General features: G+C 37.4%; 2 protein-coding genes across 2 annotated transcripts; both read left to right on the top strand.

The window, feature by feature from the left end:
- The first annotated feature begins 7,146 nt into the window (after positions 1 to 7,146).
- gpr119 (G protein-coupled receptor 119) lies at positions 7,147 to 9,106 on the top strand. The gene has a single exon (XM_079847922.1). It carries the CDS (start codon positions 7,736 to 7,738, stop codon positions 8,822 to 8,824), a length of 1,089 nt encoding a protein of 362 aa, XP_079704048.1. The 5' UTR covers positions 7,147 to 7,735; the 3' UTR covers positions 8,825 to 9,106.
- A 1,047-nt stretch (positions 9,107 to 10,153) lies between these two features.
- On the top strand, positions 10,154 to 18,091 carry rbmx2 (RNA binding motif protein X-linked 2). Its single transcript, XM_079847889.1, has 6 exons — positions 10,154 to 10,233; positions 10,775 to 10,890; positions 13,803 to 13,854; positions 13,947 to 14,076; positions 17,152 to 17,332; positions 17,440 to 18,091. Exons 1-6 carry the CDS (start codon positions 10,229 to 10,231, stop codon positions 17,991 to 17,993), a joined length of 1,038 nt encoding a protein of 345 aa, XP_079704015.1. The 5' UTR covers positions 10,154 to 10,228; the 3' UTR covers positions 17,994 to 18,091.
- Positions 18,092 to 21,312: the final 3,221 nt, after the last annotated feature.

The following is a 21,312-nucleotide window of genomic DNA, read 5'->3' as shown; positions in this document are numbered from 1 at the left end:
AAGGAAAAGAAAGAAAACAACAGAGGGTACATGTCTATATATTGTTGAATAAGTGTAAATATATACTGTTTATGAAAATGTTAAATTAAGAACATATTGCATATTTTTAGATTTTGACATCGCAGCTTTGCACATTTTAAGCACTGTAAAATTGGGTTTGCCATTTGTGAATTTACATTTGTGGATATGAAATTTACATAGAAATAAAATAAAATGTATAAGGAAATCAACATCCTTTGAGCAACGGTCCTTAACCCTTTAAGTGTCACCCCCCTTTTTTTAAATATACATGAAAATGCACATTTCGACTTTAAATGGTTGTAATTAAAGAATGCTTTGGAGTATAGACGTAAAATTGGTCTTGTTTTAAAGAAGACATTTTGCTGATTTTTGTTGAAGTGAAATAAATTAAGAAAGTGAAAGGGAAAAAAAGTTATAGAAGTTTGAGTTTATGAAAATGTACAATGTAAAAAAAATTATTATTCATATTTTATATAAAATATATATTTTTAAAACCTGGCCGACTCTAAAACTGCTAGAAAATCAAAGCCAAAAATCTGAATAAGTTGTGTTTCAAATTTTAGGTTGATATCTCAAAAAATGAGCTTTCAGTGAGATTTTGTTTGGGTGCAGTACCAAACATTTTCACTAGGTGACAACCAGACTCCATTACTGCCCATATAAGGGCGCCTCCATTTCCATATGTGTTATTAAAAATATTTTAATATCTTTTTTTCTAAAATAATTTAATGGATGATACCTTTTGAACTCTTGGCATGAAAACAAACTGAGGTTTCAACCATTCTTTCATGATTTTTCATGTTCATTGCTATTTCAAAATAAAGGTCTGAACACGCCTTAGGAATATGAAAATATTCTTGTTGCAAATTAATAAATTACAGCTCCTCTCTAATTTATTTTGAAAATCATTCACCAAATATGAAAACTAGAGTTTGTAACCTTTCAAATGATATATAGTTTGTCAATATTAGTTTATGTTTATTATAGGATATTACCGTTTTAAATATGTAATGATTTTGGGCCCACCGGTGGGCCGGTGACACTTAAGAGGTTAATACAATAACTTAAAATCACATATTTATAGGATAAGTATAAGTATAGAGAGAACTATTTAAAATATTATCAGCAATGAATCTCTTAACATCTTTCCAGAAACACTGTGTATCTTGGCAGGATCAATACATATGAGCAATTGTTTCTGTAGAACTTTCACGGAAAGAGCATTTAGTTTAAATATCACTTAATTTTTTTGTAAAAATTGCTTGGTAGGATAGACTCTATGACTTATTTTATATGAGATTTCCTTAACCTTAATTGTAAGAAGGAATTTTAGAAAAAAATATTTTAAAGGAAAGAGCTGAGATGTCAAATGTGGGTGGTCCTTCATGCAATGACAATATATATATATATATATATATATATATATATATATATATATATATATATATATATATTGGATTACCAAAATAAAATAAAATTCAGAGATCAGAAATTGTAAAAGTTTATTTCATTTTCATCTTTACACATTTTTTATCACTCAACGGTAATAAAATGTCTTCTTTCCCCGCATAAAACAGAATGTAAAAAAAATATATATATACAAAAATAAAAATGTATTGTGAAAAGCTGTAATTTTGTTAATTGAAAACTGTGAACTCCCCAATCACACCACTCAATAACTAATATGTAAACCACTTCTTTCTACTAACGTCTCTTTGTTCAACCAAAGAATCACCTTTTGACTCTCTCTGTATTGTCTGTCCATTTGCTCTATAAGGTTATACAGATCGCATGTTATAATGCAAGCAAAATTTGTCCATCTTTAACAGGACTATGCTCCCACAAATCCACACCAGCAGCATAATAAGACGTCATCATTACGTCAATAAGCATCATTCGCAATGAACACCCCAACCTGCAAAGAGATCACAAAAAGTGTCATTTCCGTCCATTGTAAATCTCTCATATGGCTTTTTAATGCTTCGGTATCATAAATTTGAACACACAAACTCATTGTAAAAGGAGATGCACCTTTTAATGATGTTGGGAAATATATTTTAAAGTTCTCACGCTTAAAAGTCAACAGTTTTATGTCAATAATGCTGATGTCATGATAAGTGGTCCGTAGACTTTGGTTGTGGTTTCACCTTCCCTCTAGATGTGGTGTCACAGAGTTGTGCGTAGGAGCCTCATCACACGCTGGTACAGCTGCTGAACAACTGATACCAGATTCCTGCAACACACAGAAGTGATGAACTTCATGAGTTATAGCTATCATGCACGTGATTCACTAAAGGGATGATTCTCCATTTCAAAAATAAAAATTCGGTCATTACTCCCTTTACGAAACAGTGTGCTATTAGCACTTCCTTAAAACTAAAAATAAGAAAGTACACTTTTAGTCTACTTTTAATGTACTTCTCAGAAATATACTTAAAATTGCACTTACTTGACCTATACTGACAGAAAAGTGTAAGTATATTTGGCCTATACTTGTACTCAATGTTTTGATCGAGAATCCCCTTGTAGTCAATCATTTTATCCCTTAAAACTAATCTTTTATCACCAAAATTACATATTCAAGTGTTTTCCCTGAAAAAAAAATCATCTATGAATATGCAAATTAGCCCCGCCTCCACTCACTCCCAACAGGGGCACATTGAAGCTCGAACCGGTGTGCAACGTTTTGCTATGGTTTCCGGGTTGAACGACACGTTTCCTGGAAATGGTGTGCAACGGGGTTTGAGATACGTTTTCTCTTGTTTAGGTCAGACAAAAATGTCAGCCCAATCTGCAGCAACATGTATATAAACGACGCGGTATTAAAGAGACAGCTCGCACAATGGGTCCAAGTAAAGTCGTTTACAAATGCGTCCGCTGCAGCTCGGTATACGCAACAATTGAAGATATTAGAGGACATGTTTGTCGTAAAAGTTTTATGGTAAAAATATAGCATATCAACAGTGATCAGAAATAATGCTAAGCCTAATACAATAAAAATAATAAGGTCATATAGATCACAGTCTCGGACGTAAGATGTGGATTATCCTTCACCTGAAATGTTTGTCTTTTCATCCTGAAATGCGAGGCAAATGTTGGATCACAATAATTAGGAACCACAGTTTTCACAAATCCCTTCACTCGATTGGGATGTTCTCTTTTATTCTGGACAGCAAGGGCAGTGACTATAACATCGAGTCGTTTCCATTTTAAAAACGCTTTGCAACTTTTTTTCGGGGCTGAACGCAGCCCAGCTCAGAGATCCACTTGCTGACGATCACACATTGACCTGATTGGTTACAAGGTAGTTTGTGACGTCAGAAACACCAGCGATTTTAAACCGAGTTTTTGGTTCACTGCGGTTTTAAGGAGAAAATGAGTTGGTTAACACAAGCAATGGTATTGACTTGCACAATTTGCACATGGAATTTGCACATGGGTTGTCTTAAAGCATATTAAAAACACCACATAGACAAATAAACAACATTAAAAGCATGATTTTCACCACAGACTTTAAAGGGATACTTCACCTCTGGAAGGATGAATGTGTATTTAAAATAGGTCATTTATGTAGAAGAAATGTGAAGAAATTTTTTAATTTGGAGCTTTCTAGACTGAGAAAAGCCAGAAAATGTATTTTTGGCTTATGTGGATGAAAGACAACAACTCCCAGAATGCACTTACTTCGCTGCCCTAGGAGGCCACTCCCAAGCCACGCCTACCGGTTAGAGAGCGCAGTTGAAAACAACAAGGCTAGGCTACTAGTGAGTCTCCGTGACGAGTTTGCCCGGGATTTCGAGATTGCCCAAAATGTCCGGGATTCGGCTTTTGCGTTCTACAGTCGCCATTCATTATGTTTACTGTGGCGAGCAGGACGAGGCTGAGGGCCGCGGGAGAACGCCGCGAGGCCGGTGGCGTGATTACGGATGAGCTGTGAGACGCACCGGTCTCGTATCTCTCACAGAGGAGCGGGAATTTTCTTAGCAATGTTAAAACGCACATCAACCGATCACTTGTTTAGCGTTCATGTAAACACTACATTCAGATTCACCGATCAGAATGAATTCAGTTAGATTGAAACAAAAGGTGTGCATGTAAACAATGAATGGCGACTGCAGAAAGCAAAAGCCGAATCCCGGACATTTTGGACGATCTCGACGGCCGGACATGTCCTGGAAAAAGAGGATGGTAACCCCTACTACTCAGCTTTCTCCTACTACTCAGCTTTCTCCTCAGAACAAGAGCCTGTTAGCTTAGCTTCCAAAGAAAGACGGCTGAAACTATGTGTACATTCTGTGAGTGAGATCCCACCCTCTATGGGCGGGCTGAAAACATGTGGAACAGCCCCTCCTACTGGCTGTAGTCTTTAGCCTCTGGACAGAAAATCCTCCGATGACGCAAAATGACGTTTTTTGCGTCATCTGAGGATTTTTTCCAGACAAAAAATACATAAATCTCTCCTCTCAGGGGGATATGAGGGTGGAAAGCACGGTAATTCGAAAATACTACAGGTTTTCTACTAATACAAAGCTTAATGCTAAATCCTGAAGTATCCCTTTTAAGTATTCTTAGTATACTTGGCTTTAGTTGTGTTTACTCTTTTGATTGAGAAGCCTATTAAATACTTTTTCACATAGATTTACACACTGTCTTATAAATTTACATTGTTTGAAAATATTGATTTATAAAGAAAACAGATATGTTCCTGAGTCTGAGTATCTGAATTTTTGTGTAGGCTAGTCCACTGGTAGTGTACAGAGGAATTTACTTCAAATCTACTTTTCCCCTAGACTGGGTAAACCCAGCCCGATCTGCCGGCGATTTGATTTCGCCCTACAGCTCAGGCTGGAAACCTGTACATTCTTCTATCCTGCTTCCGTTACAAATCTACGGGGACCAATCACAAACTGGCTTATCCACCTGGCGCGCTATTGGCGGGTTTAATCCGATCCAGTTCCTTTAACCTCTCGAAGATGCTCAATGGCTTCTTTAGTTTAGCAAACAAATCACTCGAGTGGGTGTGAATACCACTCACTTTCATGTTTTTTTTTTTGCACAACCTGCAAAAATCACTCGATGCCATTGTTGCTTCTGCAAACCGCTGATCAATACTCCAAACCAACACGTTTGTTGACACGTTTCCTGCCTGGAGTTTTCGATGCAAAGTGCGTCACCTGGATCGTTGGTCTGATTGGTTGAAGGACTATCCAATTACGTACAGTCATTTGAACTATGCCCGTTGATCACACCTCTTGTGCAGTAGAAAATACAGAGCAGACTCCCCAGACTAATGTTCAATCTTAAAAACATTCAATCTACTTTTCCCCACCATTGACTGAATTTTCTGGCTATCCATGTTTTCACTGTTATACGGTAGGGGAGCGCAACTATGCATCTTCTGAAAGAGTACAGAATCTCTAGATCAAATCACAGGTGAAGAAGAATAAACAATAGAAGATTGCTTACGCAAATGTAAAATAACGCAATCATCAAACATTAAACAGCATATAAATCAAAACTGCCTAACATTACTTAATGAAATGTCGAACCCATGAAGAGGAAACGACTGTGAAGCTTTGGCTGGACACGATCTGAATTCGATCCGGACGTAGTCTTCAACAAAAATGCGTTGTTCTCAGCTTTTGTTTAAAATGTTGCCTTATCCAAACTTACCCAGATTCAAGTGTTGATAAAAAAAGGATGTATGAAGCTAGATTAACAGTAATATTTTAATAAAAAAAAAAAACCTTAATAGGAACATAGTAGCCTAGTAAACTTAAAGTGCAATATATATATATATATATATATATATATATAGTAAACTATAGCAGTATGTTTTGTTCACTTAAAGAAAACTTATAAAACTAAGAAAGCAGTATAAAACTATTAAATAAGTTACTGAGAGTATATTTCAAAGCGTAGGCTACTTTCATAAACAAAAAATGTGCTACAAGTATTAAAATAGTAAATAGGTTTTTATCTATAGTACTCAATGTTCACTACTGATAAAGTATACTTAAAAGTATACTTTATAGTCTACTAAAAAGTGGGCCAATTTAATCCCAAGCAGCATTGAAATAGTACTACTAGTATACTTCTAGTACATTTTGATATACTTACTACATAAAGAATACTTAAAAATATACTTGAACTTTACTAAAGTATACTTAATAAAAGTAACTTTTTTCGTATGGGTTGATCACTCTCAAGTCGCTACAAATGTATTAAACACAAAAGAAGATCTTTTGAAAAATGCCTCAACTATCCCTTTAATTGCTTGAAAATGAAGATTAGATGTATTTTAAATAGTTTAAGGTGGCCTTTAAACTCACCGGGCACCATTCGAGACACAGTTGTTTCTGTCCGGGTGAAGGCAAAAGAGTGACGCCACGCAATACGCACAGCACAACAACATGGAAAGCAGTCTCCGCTTTAAAGACATTCTCCCGATGCTCTGAACAACCTGAAGAATCTTCAGTATTCTTTTCAAAGAGCCCAAGACGTTCCTTATTTATCCACCTCAAGGTGAAGACGGGCAGTGATGTGTCGGCGAGGGGTAGACACAGTTCTGCACAAATCGCATCCAAGAGCTTTCTGTGAGCTGAGCGTAGCAGTGGGCACAACAACTGCTGACCAAAATCCACTTTCAATAGCAGTGAAAAGTCTAGTAGGGATGAATAACATCACCACATTGTTGGCCGGTGGGAGTCAGGCTTTATTGTGTAGCACTGTTATAAATAGATCTTTCCTCGGAATGGACAACTGTGTGCAGATTTTTAAAAACCAGTTGTGTAATTTTAAGCCCATTGTACTTGAGGGCTTTGACTCATTCATATGACCTCGAGAGGGAAGTTGAAGTGCATTATTGCGGAATCAATGTAACTGATTCGTCCTGCTCTCAAAAAATATCCATATCTGTGCATTGACCCTGGCTCCTATGATAAAATGTAAAATGGTTTGTGTAAAGGTTTATTCACCCATGAGTGATTCTGTTTGTTCAGAGTTGGTTCACTCATGAGTGATCACAGCCACGCTGTTAGTGTCCACCCACCTCCCAGCCCACTCTCCAAACCCAAACCTCTTTCCATGTTCATCAGTTTCTCTTCCCCCTTTTTGTTTGCTCAGAGTAAGTGGACTGATCCCCCTTGCTGACAGAGAGACATCTAAGATTTGCGGACAACAAAACGGACACTGGCACATCACCCCATTTTGAGTGAAAGCCAACCGAATCTGAAAGACTTGGAATCCTTGTTCTGGACATCTTTTCATCTGTTGAATTTATTGGAGTTTTACGGAGATTTCATGAGAAAGGAGTTCTGCTTCTCGTCACCGTTTCTGGAAATCATCTGGAATCATCATCGTCATCTGGAAATCGAATAGTATCCTGAGATTACTCCTTAATGAAAAGCCAAGGATAAAGATTTCATCAATAGATCAGCATTGTCTTTGTACTTCAGCAAGGTTAGGTTCATCATAATCGAATGCTCACGGATATAGTCGCTTATAAGGAAGCATGCTTTTATGGGACCTGGAAGACAGCCAGACAGAACAAGGGTCGGACAAACGGAACCACAGCAGCCAAAAGTTTTGCTTTTCCCAATGGGAGCAAAGAAAAATCTACATCCTTGTGTCCATTTCCTCCTCTTGAAACCATCAATATCTTGGTCTGTTTAAACTCTCAACTTTGAAATGAAATGAGACATTTAATGCAACAATGATCGCTTTCAACATGTCTCTGGAGACTTCACTGGAGAACTATAGAGTGACATCAGCCAGTCCTGAGCTCACAACCCCTGCCAAGATGGAAAGAGTGGTGGTGACCATGGGCTGTATCCTTAGTGTAGGATCCATTTTGATCATCTCTACCAACCTTCTAGTCGCCATTGCCCTGGTCTTGCTTATCCGCAAAAGGGGCTGCCAGAGTTGGTGTTTTGTTTTAAACCTATCCATTGCGGACATCCTAGTTGGCATTGCCATCACGGGCATCGCCACTGATGCTCTGGAAGGAACGACGACCTCCATGGAGAAGGGCATTTGTTTGTTGCGCATGACCTTTATCCTCGCACCCTCTGCGGCCTCCATCCTAACCATGTTCTTGATCTCACTGGACCGCTACATGGCTATAAAGTTGCCCCTGCGCTATTCGCGGCTTATGAATGAGAAGATGATTGCTGGGGCTCTGGTTGTTGTCTGGCTCATCTCAATGTTTGTGGGATTTTCGCCCAGCTTTTTGAAACCAATGCAGAAAGAAAACTATCTCAATGTCTGCACGTTCTTCTCCGTCATCGAGCCTAAGACCATCATTGTGGTCTTCTGCCTGTTTTTCTTCCCACTACTCTCGGTCTTCATCTATTTCTACATGGACATCCTAAAAATCGCCTGCGGCCACCAGAAGCGCATCTCCGCCCAGCAATCGGGTACACGCTTTCTGTCGTCTAGCCGCTACTGGGGTCACGTAAAAGCCCTGCGGACTGTTGCAATGCTGGTTGGCTGCTTCACTCTCTGCTGGTGCCCCTTTTTTGTGGTCAGTATTGTGCAGGTGTCTTGTCCAAACTGTAAACTTTATCACTTTTTGGAGAACCATCTCTGGCTGCTGGGACTCTCGAACTCCCTTATAAATCCCCTCGTCTACGCCTGCTGGCAGCGAGAGGTGAGGAACAAGATCTGCGAGCTCTTCGCTCATGTTAAAGTTGTGTTGTGTTGTGTGACACACTCCGAGACAGCGCACAGATACCCCACAGACCACCCGACTGTCACTCAGGCAGTACCGTTTCAGGATGATAGCCTCTCCGGGAAATTATAGTAGGTCTGTCACAATTCCTGAACTACATCAGGAAAATATTGCCAATAGAGTGGGAATGTCCTTTTAGTCCTTGCTTTGTCGTTAATGGCTTTGTTAATGGATGTGGAGACCAGAGTATTTGTCTAAATAAAACAGACTTTATTTGCTTAACATGTCCGCTTGCAATAAACACATTACATTCTAAATATAACCACAGCACTTAGTTCCCCCTTTCCTCTTGTTTTTTTTTCTTGTGTTTTTTTTCAGTTGTAAAATAGATGACTGTAATATAGATTAAACTCATATTCAACAGAACAGTGTGTGTGTGTTTTTTTATCCATTATTCATTCCCAAATAAATGTAATTTGGTGATATAGAAAAAAAAGTTTGGGAAAGGAAGTCTGGTTAACAGTAAGAGTACAATGAACTATGCAAACCAAATGTTTATGTACTTTGAAGCAGTATTAGATTTTGGCTAGCAAACACTTGCTAAAGCAGTGTTCTTCAACCCTGCTCCTGAAGGACCCCTAACACAACTATAATTATCACATGGGTTAATGAGCTGATGAGTTGAATCAGGTGTGTTTGATTAGGGAGACAAAGAAAACGTGCAGTGTTGGGGGTCCTTCAGGAGCAGGGTTGAAGAACACTGTGCTAAAGAATATATTAGATGATATTTAAATATTTGCTTTGACTTCAGTACAATGACAAAATTCAAGGAATTTATTTAATATTGACCAAACATGTTGTCTTTTTGATATGACATTTATTTTTCACAATCATTTTTTTCCGACAGTATAAATGGGGCTTCATATAATTTGCTTGTGGTCCTCCACAAGAGTGGAGGTTTTGGCATCAAAAAGTTTCCCTGTGTTATGACAAAAGGCCAACCACTAATTGGAAGACAACTTAAAAAGCATAAATGCATAAAACTTAACAAGCATAAGTTGCCAGGAAACATGTGTAAACAGTGAAATTATTGTTAGAATAAGTGTATTCAAATAAAATAAGTGAATTATTTTATTTCTAAAATGATAGGCTTCTAAATGATAGGCTTCAATTTATTTTAATGTAGACCATTCATTTTTGTACTCCTTTAAATTGTGTATAGGCTACATGTAGGCTAGCCTATGTAAACGTTATGCATCTTGTTACGCCTTTTTAATATGCCAATAAAACTATCAGTGTATGCTTCATATGTTCATTAGTTCTTCAGCCGTAGGCTTAAACTTGCTGCAAAATATGATAAATACACTTTCAGCTACAAACACACAATTAATGCAAAAGGAGAAATATGAGTTTAACAGTCAGTTAACTACATATCCCACAGTCCTTTTCAACAACCCGGAAAAAGTAGTACCACGTGCAAAACGCGAAACTCGCTAGTGGAACTAAATCCTTCCGGAGTGACTCCGGCTCTTCACAATGAAGTAAGTGATGCGTTGAAATTTATGCTTTGAAATTTAATATCTCCCTTACTTTTCTTGTCATATGTTTTTATTAGTCTAATACAGTAACTAGACCCCTCAGTAATGGAAAAGGAAATGTCGCTAAAGGTGAAAACTAGCCTCAGTGTCTGTAGCAGTAGCTAAAAGCTAAATATTAATCTGGTAAAACATGAAAGTAAACTACTTATTCTTGATTCATTTATTCTTTTTGAATAATTTATAGGACACCGACATGAAAACATAAAACGACTACTCTTTCGGCATACAGCGTGACAGTTATTGCATAATTAGAGGATACTGTATTACCATAAATGGATATTTGGGATAAAATGTTTGAATACAGTTGACATACTTTAAAGAAGTTAATTGTTTTCAAGATGTGAAAAGTCATCCTAATGGAAGAATCATAAGTAATTCTGGTATCGTCATGCACAGACCACAACATAATAATAAACATCATTAAAGAGAATGCATATTGTACTAAATAATATAATGCAAATATATGTTCATTATCTGTCTTTAGTCCACTCACCAAAGTGAAACTCATCAATGAACTGAATGAAAGAGAGGCTGAACTGGGTGTCAAAGACAGTGTGTCCTGGCATTCAGTCTATAAGGACAGTGCCTGGGTTTTCATCGGTAAGTGACTGGTTCTATTATAGATTAGGCCTATTAGATTATAACACTGTGACTGTGTACCAAAACACAGCTGGGTGTGTACCTAGACCAGGGTTTTTTAAACTGGGGTCCAGGGAAAGGTTTAATGTAATATATATAGGCTATATATATATATATATATATATACACACACACACACACACACAGACAGTCAAACCAAAAAGGATTCAGACACCAGATATCATTTTTGATATCTTGTTTATTACTAGTGGGTGCAGGACACTATAGTTCATTTATGTAAGTGAGGATAGCAAAATAAAGTAAACTGTGACATATTATGCCCACAAATCCTTCATACAGTGGATTACCAGTAGCCTGGGAAAACCCAGACAACTTTCGGCAAATTTAGATTTGCTCTGCAAGTAGTCTGGCAAAGAGCTCATTCAAGCCCATTTCCATGCCGTCGAAATCGCGGCACCAATCAGAAATGTTGAGGCGGGCTTTACACAATGACGATCGCTCTGATTGGTTTTAGGTCTAGCCTATCCAATTGCGCCCAGAGGCATTTGAGCGACGTCCACTCCGTTGGTGAAGCGCACCAACTTTTAAAGCTGCATACAGTTACAGTAAGTTCGGGATTTCTTCGCTGTATTCTCGCTTTTTGCTCGCAGGTTTCTCTCTAGAGCTCCCCCCACAGCTTCGGAATAGATATTTGACAACACTGTTTTAAAAACTCGTTGGCGATTCTCAGACACCAGAGGCTAGTAGATCACGACATCAAAGCAGATGGGACATTCTTTAAAACGTCTTCTTCATTCGGGTTCAAACAGCGTGAGGGAGCGCAATAATGACCGCATTTTAGCAGATTTCTTTTGGCCATAAAGCAATTGTTTACATCGCGAGAACTGATATCACGCGAGACTTCCTGACGCTCAAAGTTGCAAGTGCGTATTTTCCGCTCACGGGCACCAGGGGGGTGCGAAACGACCACCATTCAACCCGAAATAAGTAATATAACCATTCCAATGACTCCGAAGCTGTTCAGTTAAGGTAAAAAAAGTTACTTAGTTCACCTTTAAATGCATTATTATATTCAAATTGCAAACACATGAGGACAGTCTCCATGAAAGACCCACTGGCAGATGAACGTGCTACTACATTTCTCTCCGAAACGGTAGGAAATTAAATTAGATTTAATAGAGGATTTTAACTGTGACAAGATGATTGACAGGGCAGTTTACGTGACAGGATGCACGCGACAGATCCGTCCTTTAAAGATGACGAAGTAGTATGTCCCAAAGCTTGCCTACTTTTTTGCTACACATTCAAAAGTAAATACATTTTCTTCACAAAAAGAGTACATACTTTTATGGCGTAGTGTAACTTAGGCGAATGGACGCAGCATTATGGCTTTACACGATGACGATCGCTCTGATCGCTCTGTCTATCTAATTGCGCCCAGAGGCATTTGAGCGACGTCCGTTAGTGACGCCCCTTTGGAAATGAGTTATTAAAGAAGCTTTGCCAGACCATAACTCAGTTACTACTGAGAATGGTCTGGTTTTAACCAGGCTAGATTACCAGTAAAATGTATAAAAATTTGGGACCAAACATTATTCAGACACTTTGACCTGACCATGTTTTGCTTAAGTTTTTTCCTTTATTGTTAATGTGACCTTTTTACACCACAGACTGAACAAAATTAAACATTTCTTGGTAATTGGTTGACCTAAATTGGTATTATCTAATAGTGTACTTAAATTTAACAGCTATTCAACCTAATTCATTTGTGAGACAGTCTAACAGAAGGATGGACAAAACCAGTGAAATATCAACTGATTTGATAACCTTGTCATATTTTATTACCATTGTCTAAAGTATAGCAATTAAACTGATAATGTGAAGGTGTCTGAATAAATGTTGGTTTGACTATATATATTAAACTAACTATCATACTAAATAAATAAATAATTTAATATATTTAATTATATAGTAATAAATGGATTAAGAGGATTAAATAAATAAATAAAAAGTTAAACTAACTGTCATACTAAATGAAATAATTTGAATAAAATACTTAAAAATAATAAATAAGAATAGAATAAGAATAAGTTGATTTAGAAAAAGACTGTAAAAAATGTAAAAAAAAAAAAAAAAAAAAAAAGATCAATCTAACTATCATACTAAATAAATAAATAATTTAAATAAAACATAAAAAGATTAAAATAATAAATTGATTACGAGAAAGACAGTGTAAAAACTAAAAAGTCCTACTAAATACATTTAAAAAATACACAAAAAGATTAAAATAATAAATAATTTGTTTCAGAGAAAGAAGTGTAAAAAAATAAAAAAGATCAAACTATTGTACTAAATAAATCATTTGAATAAAATGTATAAAAATATTAAAATAATAAATAATAAATCTAACAGTACTATACTATAGTGCTTATAAAAACATAGTAACAACACAGAAACTAAATATTTTCTAAATTAAATTCTATGCATATTTATAATATTCATTTTTCACAGTATAAATTGTATATTTATACATGAAAATATATATAGCTGCCTTTTAAATTTTAGGATGGGTGTCCGACGACTCACTCTCTCCAGGATGGTCATGGGGGGGGGTCTGTGGTGTAGTAGGCAATACTCTCTGGATGGACTATATTTGCACTGTGCCAGATGATGGCAGCATTGCCTCTTTCACTAAACGTGTTCTTCTGTAGACAATGGCATGATCACACTCTTTCTCTAGAAGACCATGTTCACACTAATACTGATTTGACCTTTAATTCATATGAATTACTCGCATTCATTTGCCAGACTAAAGCGAACAATTTTAAGGCTAGTTCTGTATTTATTGATCATTTATTTTAGCTAAATGCTGAGCTGTTCAGCTTTGAATGTAAATGTGTTGTAATCTGCAGGTGGATTTCCATATGATCTGACAGAAGGAGACATCATCTGTGTTTTCTCTCAGTAAGTCCTAATTGCATCAAAAACACATCTTCTTGCAGTGCTTCTGTTTTATTTCCTCCTAGTCAAGCTTCGTCCTCCTCTGTGCTTCTCAGGTACGGAGAGATTGCCAACATCAACTTGGTGCGAGATAAGACGACGGGCAAATCCAAAGGATTCTGCTTCCTGTGCTATGAGGATCAAAGGAGCACCATTCTGGCTGTGGATAACTTTAATGGAATCAAGGTGAAGGGCTTTTCCAGTCGCTGTGTGTACTTATGGAATATGCTATTTGTTGTTATTTATAATGTATATGTTTATGTATATATATATATATATATATATATATATATATATACAGTGAGGAAAATAAGTATTTGAACACCTTGCTATTTTGCAAGTTCTCCCACTTGGAAATCATGGAGGGGTCTGAAATTGTCATCGTAGGTGCATGTCCACTGTGAGAGACATAATCTAAAAAAAAAAATCCAGAAATCACAATATATGATTTTTTTTTACTATTTATTTGTATGATACAGCTGCAAATAAGTATTTGAACACCTGTCTATCAGCTAGAATTCTGACCCTCAAAGACCTGTTAGTCTGCCTTTAAAATGTCCACCTCCACTCCATTTATTATCCTAAATTAGATGCACCTGTTTGAGGTCGTTAGCTGCATAAAGACACCTGTCCACCCCATACAATCAGTAAGAATCCAACTACTAACATGGCCAAGACCAAAGAGCTGTCCAAAGACACTAGAGACAAAATTGTACACCTCCACAAGGCTGGAAAGGGCTACGGGGAAATTGCCAAGCAGCTTGGTGAAAAAAGGTCCACTGTTGGAGCAATCATTAGAAAATGGAAGAAGCTAAACATGACTGTCAATCTCCCTCGGACTGGGGCTCCATGCAAGATCTCACCTCGTGGGGTCTCAATGATCCTAAGAAAGGTGAGAAATCAGCCCAGAACTACACGGGAGGAGCTGGTCAATGACCTGAAAAGAGCTGGGACCACCGCTTCCAAGGTTACTGTTGGTAATACATTAAGACGTCATGGTTTGAAATCATGCATGGCACGGAAGGTTCCCCTGCTTAAACCAGCACGTCAAGACCCGTCTTAAAGGACAATTCCGGTATTTAACACTTTGAGTCTATTTTGTAGTTTGTTTTGGATGAACAAGGGTGGTGGACAAATAAATTTTGACAGTGGTTCCTGTCGCGACTTTTTGACTATTTTAGAATTGCCTGTGACCGCTTTAGAATGGGAGTCAATGGCCATGCACAAACATGTCCTTAAAACAATCCTTAACGTTCGTTTTCAAAACTGTGCAACTCACCGAGTGGTTAGTGGTGTTCGTTGATGATTAAAAACAAGTAGCGTAGCGAAATACAGTTTCTGTCGTGTTTTATTTGGCATTTTGTAAAATCCATTGATTTCCGTTGGAGGACTCATTGCTCGTTGATATTACTGCGCTACCGGAAACGGAAAGGGGGCTGTTTACATTTGATTGTAGTCTTTTAGGTCTTTTCGCTCGGTTCTCTGTCTCTCAGAAGGCTAGCGTGAGCAGAGCAACGGAAGTTGCGGAAGAGCGGAAGTTTATATGCGGTTGTGAGGTATCTGAAAAAATAGTTCCACTATAGAAAAATAAACGGATTGAAATCATACATTGCGGCGATATATTTGTTTTTAATTATCAACGAACACCACTAACCACTCGGTGAGTTGCACAGTTTTGAAAACGAACGTTAAGGATTGTTTTAAGGACATGTTTGTGCATGGCCATTGACTCCCATTCTAATGCGGTCACAGGCAATTCTAAAATAGTCAAAAAGTCGCGACAGGAACCATTGTCAAAATTTCTTTGTCCACCACCCTTGTTCATCCAAAACAAACTACAAAATAGACTCAGTGTTAAATACCGGAATTGTCCTTTAAGTTTGCCAATGACCATTTGGATGATGCAGAGGAGTCATGGGAGAAAGTCATGTGGTCAGATGAGACCAAAATAGAACTTTTTGGTCATAATTCCACTAAACGTGTTTGGAGGAAGAAGAATGATGAGTACCATCCCAAGAACACCATCCCTACTGTGAAGCATGGGGGTGGTAGCATCATGCTTTGGGGGTGTTTTTCTGCACATGGGACAGGGCGACTACACTGTATTAAGGAGAGGATGACCGGGGCCATGTAATGCGAGATTTTGGGGAACAACCTCCTTCCCTCAGTTAGAGCATTGAAGATGGGTCGAGGCTGGGTCTTCCAACATGACAATGACCTGAAGCACACAGCTAGGATAACCAAGGAGTGGCTCTGTAAGAAGCATATCAAGGTTCTGGCGTGGCCTAGCCAGTCTCCAGACCTAAACCCAATAGAGAATCTTTGGATGGAGCTCAAACTCTGTGTTTCTCAGCGACAGCCCAGAAACCTGACTGATCTAGAGAAGATCTGTGTGGAGGAGTGGGCCAAAATCCCTCCTGCAGTGTGTGCAAACCTGGTGAAAAACTACAGGAAACGTTTGACCTCTGTAATTGCAAACAAAGGCTACTGTACCAAATATTAACATTGATTTTCTCAGGTGTTCAAATACTTATTTGCAGCTGTATCATACAAATAAATAGTTAAAAAATCATACATTGTGATTTCTGGATTCTTTTTTTTAGATTATGTCTCTCACAGTGGACATACGATGACAATTTCAGACCCCTCCATGATTTCTAAGTGGGAGAACTTGCAAAATAGCAGGGTGTTCAAATACTTATTTTCCTCACTGTATATAATTGGTAAATGCTAGCCTAGTTGTGGATCAGTGACATTATTTGTATCTACGCTTTTCAAAAAATCTTAAAAAGGCAAATATTAAAAAAGTTAAATTATATATTTTTAGAGATAAATTTTTTTTTTTTTTAAACAATATCATGCATTATTAATTTAGAAATATTACATTTTCGGGGAGTCGCACATTATAAAAATGTTAAATTATTTTATTTAATATAGTTTATAATATAATTCAAATATATAGTTTATATATTTAATTTAATATTTTTAGTTTTTCTTTACAAATCATATTATAAAAAGTCTAAATTATTATATTTTATTTAATATAGATTATAATATAATTTAAATGTATTGTTTAATGTATTGTTTAATTAATGTTTATATATTTAATTTATTTGATTTTGTTTTTCTTCATTATGATATCAGTACAGTTATCAGGGCCCTTTTTAACTCATTGCCATATATAACCTTTTTTTTTTTTTTTTTACATTTTTGACATCATGTATATATTTGTTCTTTTTGAATTGTTTTTCTGCTCTACAGATTAAGGGTCGAACCATACGTGTGGACCATGTCGCAAATTACCGACCACCAAAGGACACAGATGACATCGATGATGTCACCAAACGTTTGCGAGAGGAGGGATGCGCTCCCAACGTGCCCCAGTCTTCTGAGGCCGAGTCTGAGGAAGATCAGGCTGTACCCGTGAAAAAGCCCAAAAAAGGTGAGGAGAGGCTGTATCTGTGCAGTCAATGGAACTACATTATTTCAAGAGGCAATTCGCGTTTTTATTGATTTAATAATTGATTGGCTCATGTTGTTATACCTCAGATAAAAAGGAGAAGAAGAAAAAGAAGAAGGAAAAGAAAGAGAAGAAAAAGGCACTGAAGGAAGAAAAACGCGAGGCACGGACTGAGGCGTCAGCGTCTTCCCCTGTCAGAGTGAAGAAGGAGAAGGAGGACACGGCATATGAGAAGTACGCTGTGAAGGGACTGGCAGGGAGCAGAAGGGACAGACCCGGACAGGATCCCAGGAATCCACTGGACAGAGCAGATGAGGCGGACAGATTCAGAGATAGGTATGAAGGCGAGCGAGACAGGGGTAGAGAAGAAGACAACACGACAGAGAGAAACAGAGAGGACATGAGACAGCGTGACAGGGGTAGAGAAGAAGACAACAGGACAGAGAGAAACAGAGAGGACATAAGACAGCGAGACAGGGAGGGGGACAGAGGAAGAGGGGGTGATAGAGGGAGAAATGAGGAACGAGAGAGAGAAAGGGAACGTGACAGAGACCGAGACAGAAGGGAGCGAGACAGAGGTAATGACAGAGGGTTTGCCAAGCACAGAGATCACAGTCGTGAAAGAGAACACAGGCGAAATTGAGCAGATAGTAATTTTACTTCTTTTTTTTTTATACAAATTTTGTGTTTTTTTGTGTGTGTGTAATTCGAAAATGTAAATAAATCTTTAGATTTTTTATTAAACATCTGTCTGGAGTAATTAACTGTATAATGACCACCTGATATCACACAATATACTCATTTGCAGTTTTGGGGAAAGTCACACTTAAAAGTAATGAGTTACAATATTGTGTTACTCCCTTTTTTTGTTACGTTACTTTATTAAAATTACGTTACTTTTTATGGAAAGTATTCGGTTGCATTCAGGGTTTGAAATTATGCGGGTAAAAATCAACTGTGGCGGGTAACGCTGTCAAATCTGCGCAGATTTAGCGCAAATACTCAACTCGTGAGTCATCATGATATATTAAATACAGCGTATTGCGCAGAATACGCAACAAATAACGGCACGCTTGTTCATTTGCATTGAAGCAATAGCGAAGACTAAAAAGCATTTGGTTAACAGAAAATACATTATTTTCCAACATCCTACATGTTCTTTGTACTGTATTGATCTGTCCACCTAAAACACATTTTTTGTTAATGAGGATGATGAAAGAGGAAGGGAGGAGATGGCTGGATGACAGGATTTTGTTTGAATAAAAAATTAATACATGAAATCCAAATTTTATTATATGTGTGCATTTATATATATATATATATATATATAAATATATAAATGCACACATATAATAAAATTTGGATTTCATATGTTTATATATATATATATACTTTCCATAAAAAGTATATATATATATATATATATATATATATATATACACACACACAGGTACCTATTTTCAAACACTGGTTGTGTTACTTTTACATTACTTTTTCTAGTTTGTTTTCTAATGTAAAAAGTTAGATTTTTGGCAAATGTCACACCATAACACGCCCTTTCTCACCATAAATGAAATGAATAAGCCTCAGGCTGAAGGAAATGCAAATTCACGTCTGTACAGTAGAGGGCGCCTCTCAAACAAACCTTTCTGGATCCCTTCTTGTGCTGCCATTCTGGAATCTGGATCGTATAAGAATGGGATGCAGGAGAAGAAATTTCAACACTTCAACACAAACATATGTAATGTTTATGTCAAGTCAAGTCAAGTCATCTTCATTTATATAGTGCTTTTAACAATGTAGATTGTTCCAAAGCAGCTTTACATTGATAATAGGAAATTAAAGTAAAGTGTTTTGGCTTTATAGCAGCTCTAGATTAAAGTTATTGTCCAGCTAAAGTTAGTTTGATTGATTCACTTCCGTCACAATGATCATTAGTTATTAACTTATGGGCCGCTAACACGACACCGTTTTAACAGAAAACTCTTAAGTTCTTTCTGCGCAAACTTCAAAAACACGAACCAGTGAGAACGCTGATGGCGTGCACATGCGTATTACAAGTTCAGTCTACAGGCATGTGCGCTTGAACACATGTGCGCAGGCGTGTAGTCCTTCCCCACAAATCAACCCTCAACATACTACTTGTCTGGCCTTAAAATAAATAATACAGAATTTTTATCGCTTCCGCGTAGCCACGCGAACCGGAATTATCCCGACAACGCTTTATCTATAGATAGGTAAAGGGAAAGTGATTATTACTTTTTAGTATCGTTGAATTGGACCATCAAAGGTCAGCAACAAAGACATTGGTTAATAAAGTGAGATTAAAGGCACACTATGCAAGATTTGTACCTTAATATAACAGCTTTGAAATCATTTCGATGGTAAACGAACTCGTAGTAGGGCGAATCATCCCGATAGCTGCTGGGAAAACCAGCAATGCAGGTTTGAGAGGTGGCGCCCCGACAAATCTCGCGAGAATCACGACTTGCTTTATGGCACGACGTCACATACATCAACAACATATGAAGCAGCCTCTATGGAAGACATTAGCACGCATTTCAGACGTGAATCATGGCAGAGTCGACGAAGAAAACGAAGAAAGCGCGGTCGGAAGAGTGCAGAGACGGCTCTGCGTGAGTGGTATTTACGACAGTAACGTTAAATACAAGTACTCCACAGCGACTCTAGGGGTCGCTGTTTGAGAAAAACGAAAACTGCATAGTGTGCCTTTAAAGGTCCCGTATTATGCCCCTTTTCACAAGATGTAAAATAAGTCTCTGATGTCCCCAGAGTGTGTATGTGAAGTTTCAGCTCAAAATACTCAACAGATCATTTTTTACAGCATGTTTAAATTGTCATTTTTTGGGGCACAGAAAAACGCGCTGTTTTAGTGTGTGCCCTTTAAATGCAAATGAGCTGCTGCTGGACAGCACAGGGGGCGGAGCTTCATGAGCTCGCGCACAGTCTCTCAGGACAATTTCATCTCACGGAATGATGATAATATCAGAAACTCTCAGTAACGGTGTTCATTTCGAGTCGGACAATAATGCCTACAGAGTCAGAGTGCTGTATAGAGATGAAACAGGTATAGTTTAGTAGTTTAATTACGGTTATTATAACGTATTTGTCATCTGCTTGTAGGCTATGTATCCATTATTTATTAATAGCCTACAAGTCTGCTGTCTGAATGATGATCAAACATATACTGATGAGTTTAATAAAGTTTATTGTACATCACACAAAAGATGAAGCGTCAGTTTTACTTCAGAAAATCACCGTAAGAGCTGAGTAAACACAGTAAGTTATAAGAAGTGCGCAAGTAGCCAGTAGAGTTGAGGGAGCATTCCTCTGGGCGGAGGTTAGTCAAAAAACGGTTCTAGTGACATCATTAAAGAAGGAAGTAGAGGGATGTAGTCCAAACGGCCCGTTCAAAGTAGTCGACTTCTGTTAAATAAAATATCTCGCTTGGCATTGAACTTTGAGCTTTAGAATTTTACAGATATTATTTATGGTCTAACAGCAACATTACACACTAACTAAAGTTTGAAACATGGGATCACGAAGAACGGGACCTTTAAATACATCAAGTATATTTGTATAATTTAACATTTAATTATTGCAGATTTGCATAATTTTTTGAATTGGCATTTCACTGTTTTTATTTACAGGAACACTGAATCTGTTTTTGTGCGAGTGAGATGAGTAAATGCTCACATTTATTCTAGAACTGCGATAACCATCATGTTCATCACACACAACGTCTCTGCACCTCCCTTCCGACAGGACAGCTATCAGTCAGTACATGAGAAAATGGAGGTACTTATTTGAAAAGTAACTCAGATATTTTATTATAAATTTGAAAGTAATGTTTTACTTTACTAGTTACTTGAAAAAAGTAATCTGATTACATAACTCGAGTTACTTGTAATGCATTACCCCCAACACAATTGTTTGACAAA

This window comes from Squalius cephalus (assembly GCF_949319135.1).
Source record: "Squalius cephalus genome assembly, chromosome: 17".
In the NCBI taxonomy this organism is placed as follows: domain Eukaryota; kingdom Metazoa; phylum Chordata; class Actinopteri; order Cypriniformes; family Leuciscidae; genus Squalius; species Squalius cephalus.
Note: the sequence above shows the minus strand (reverse complement) of the source record. Positions and strands in the feature narration are given on the sequence as shown.

Coding starts and splice junctions, on each gene's coding strand:
- rbmx2 (XM_079847889.1), top strand. Junction 10,891..13,802: donor CAGTGCCTGGGTTTTCATCG/GTAAGTGACTGG, acceptor TGTAATCTGCAG/GTGGATTTCCATATGATCTG. Junction 13,855..13,946: donor ATCATCTGTGTTTTCTCTCA/GTAAGTCCTAAT, acceptor TGTGCTTCTCAG/GTACGGAGAGATTGCCAACA.
- gpr119 (XM_079847922.1), top strand. CDS start 7,736: ATGATCGCTTTCAACATGTCTCTGGAGACTTCACTGGAGAACTATAGA.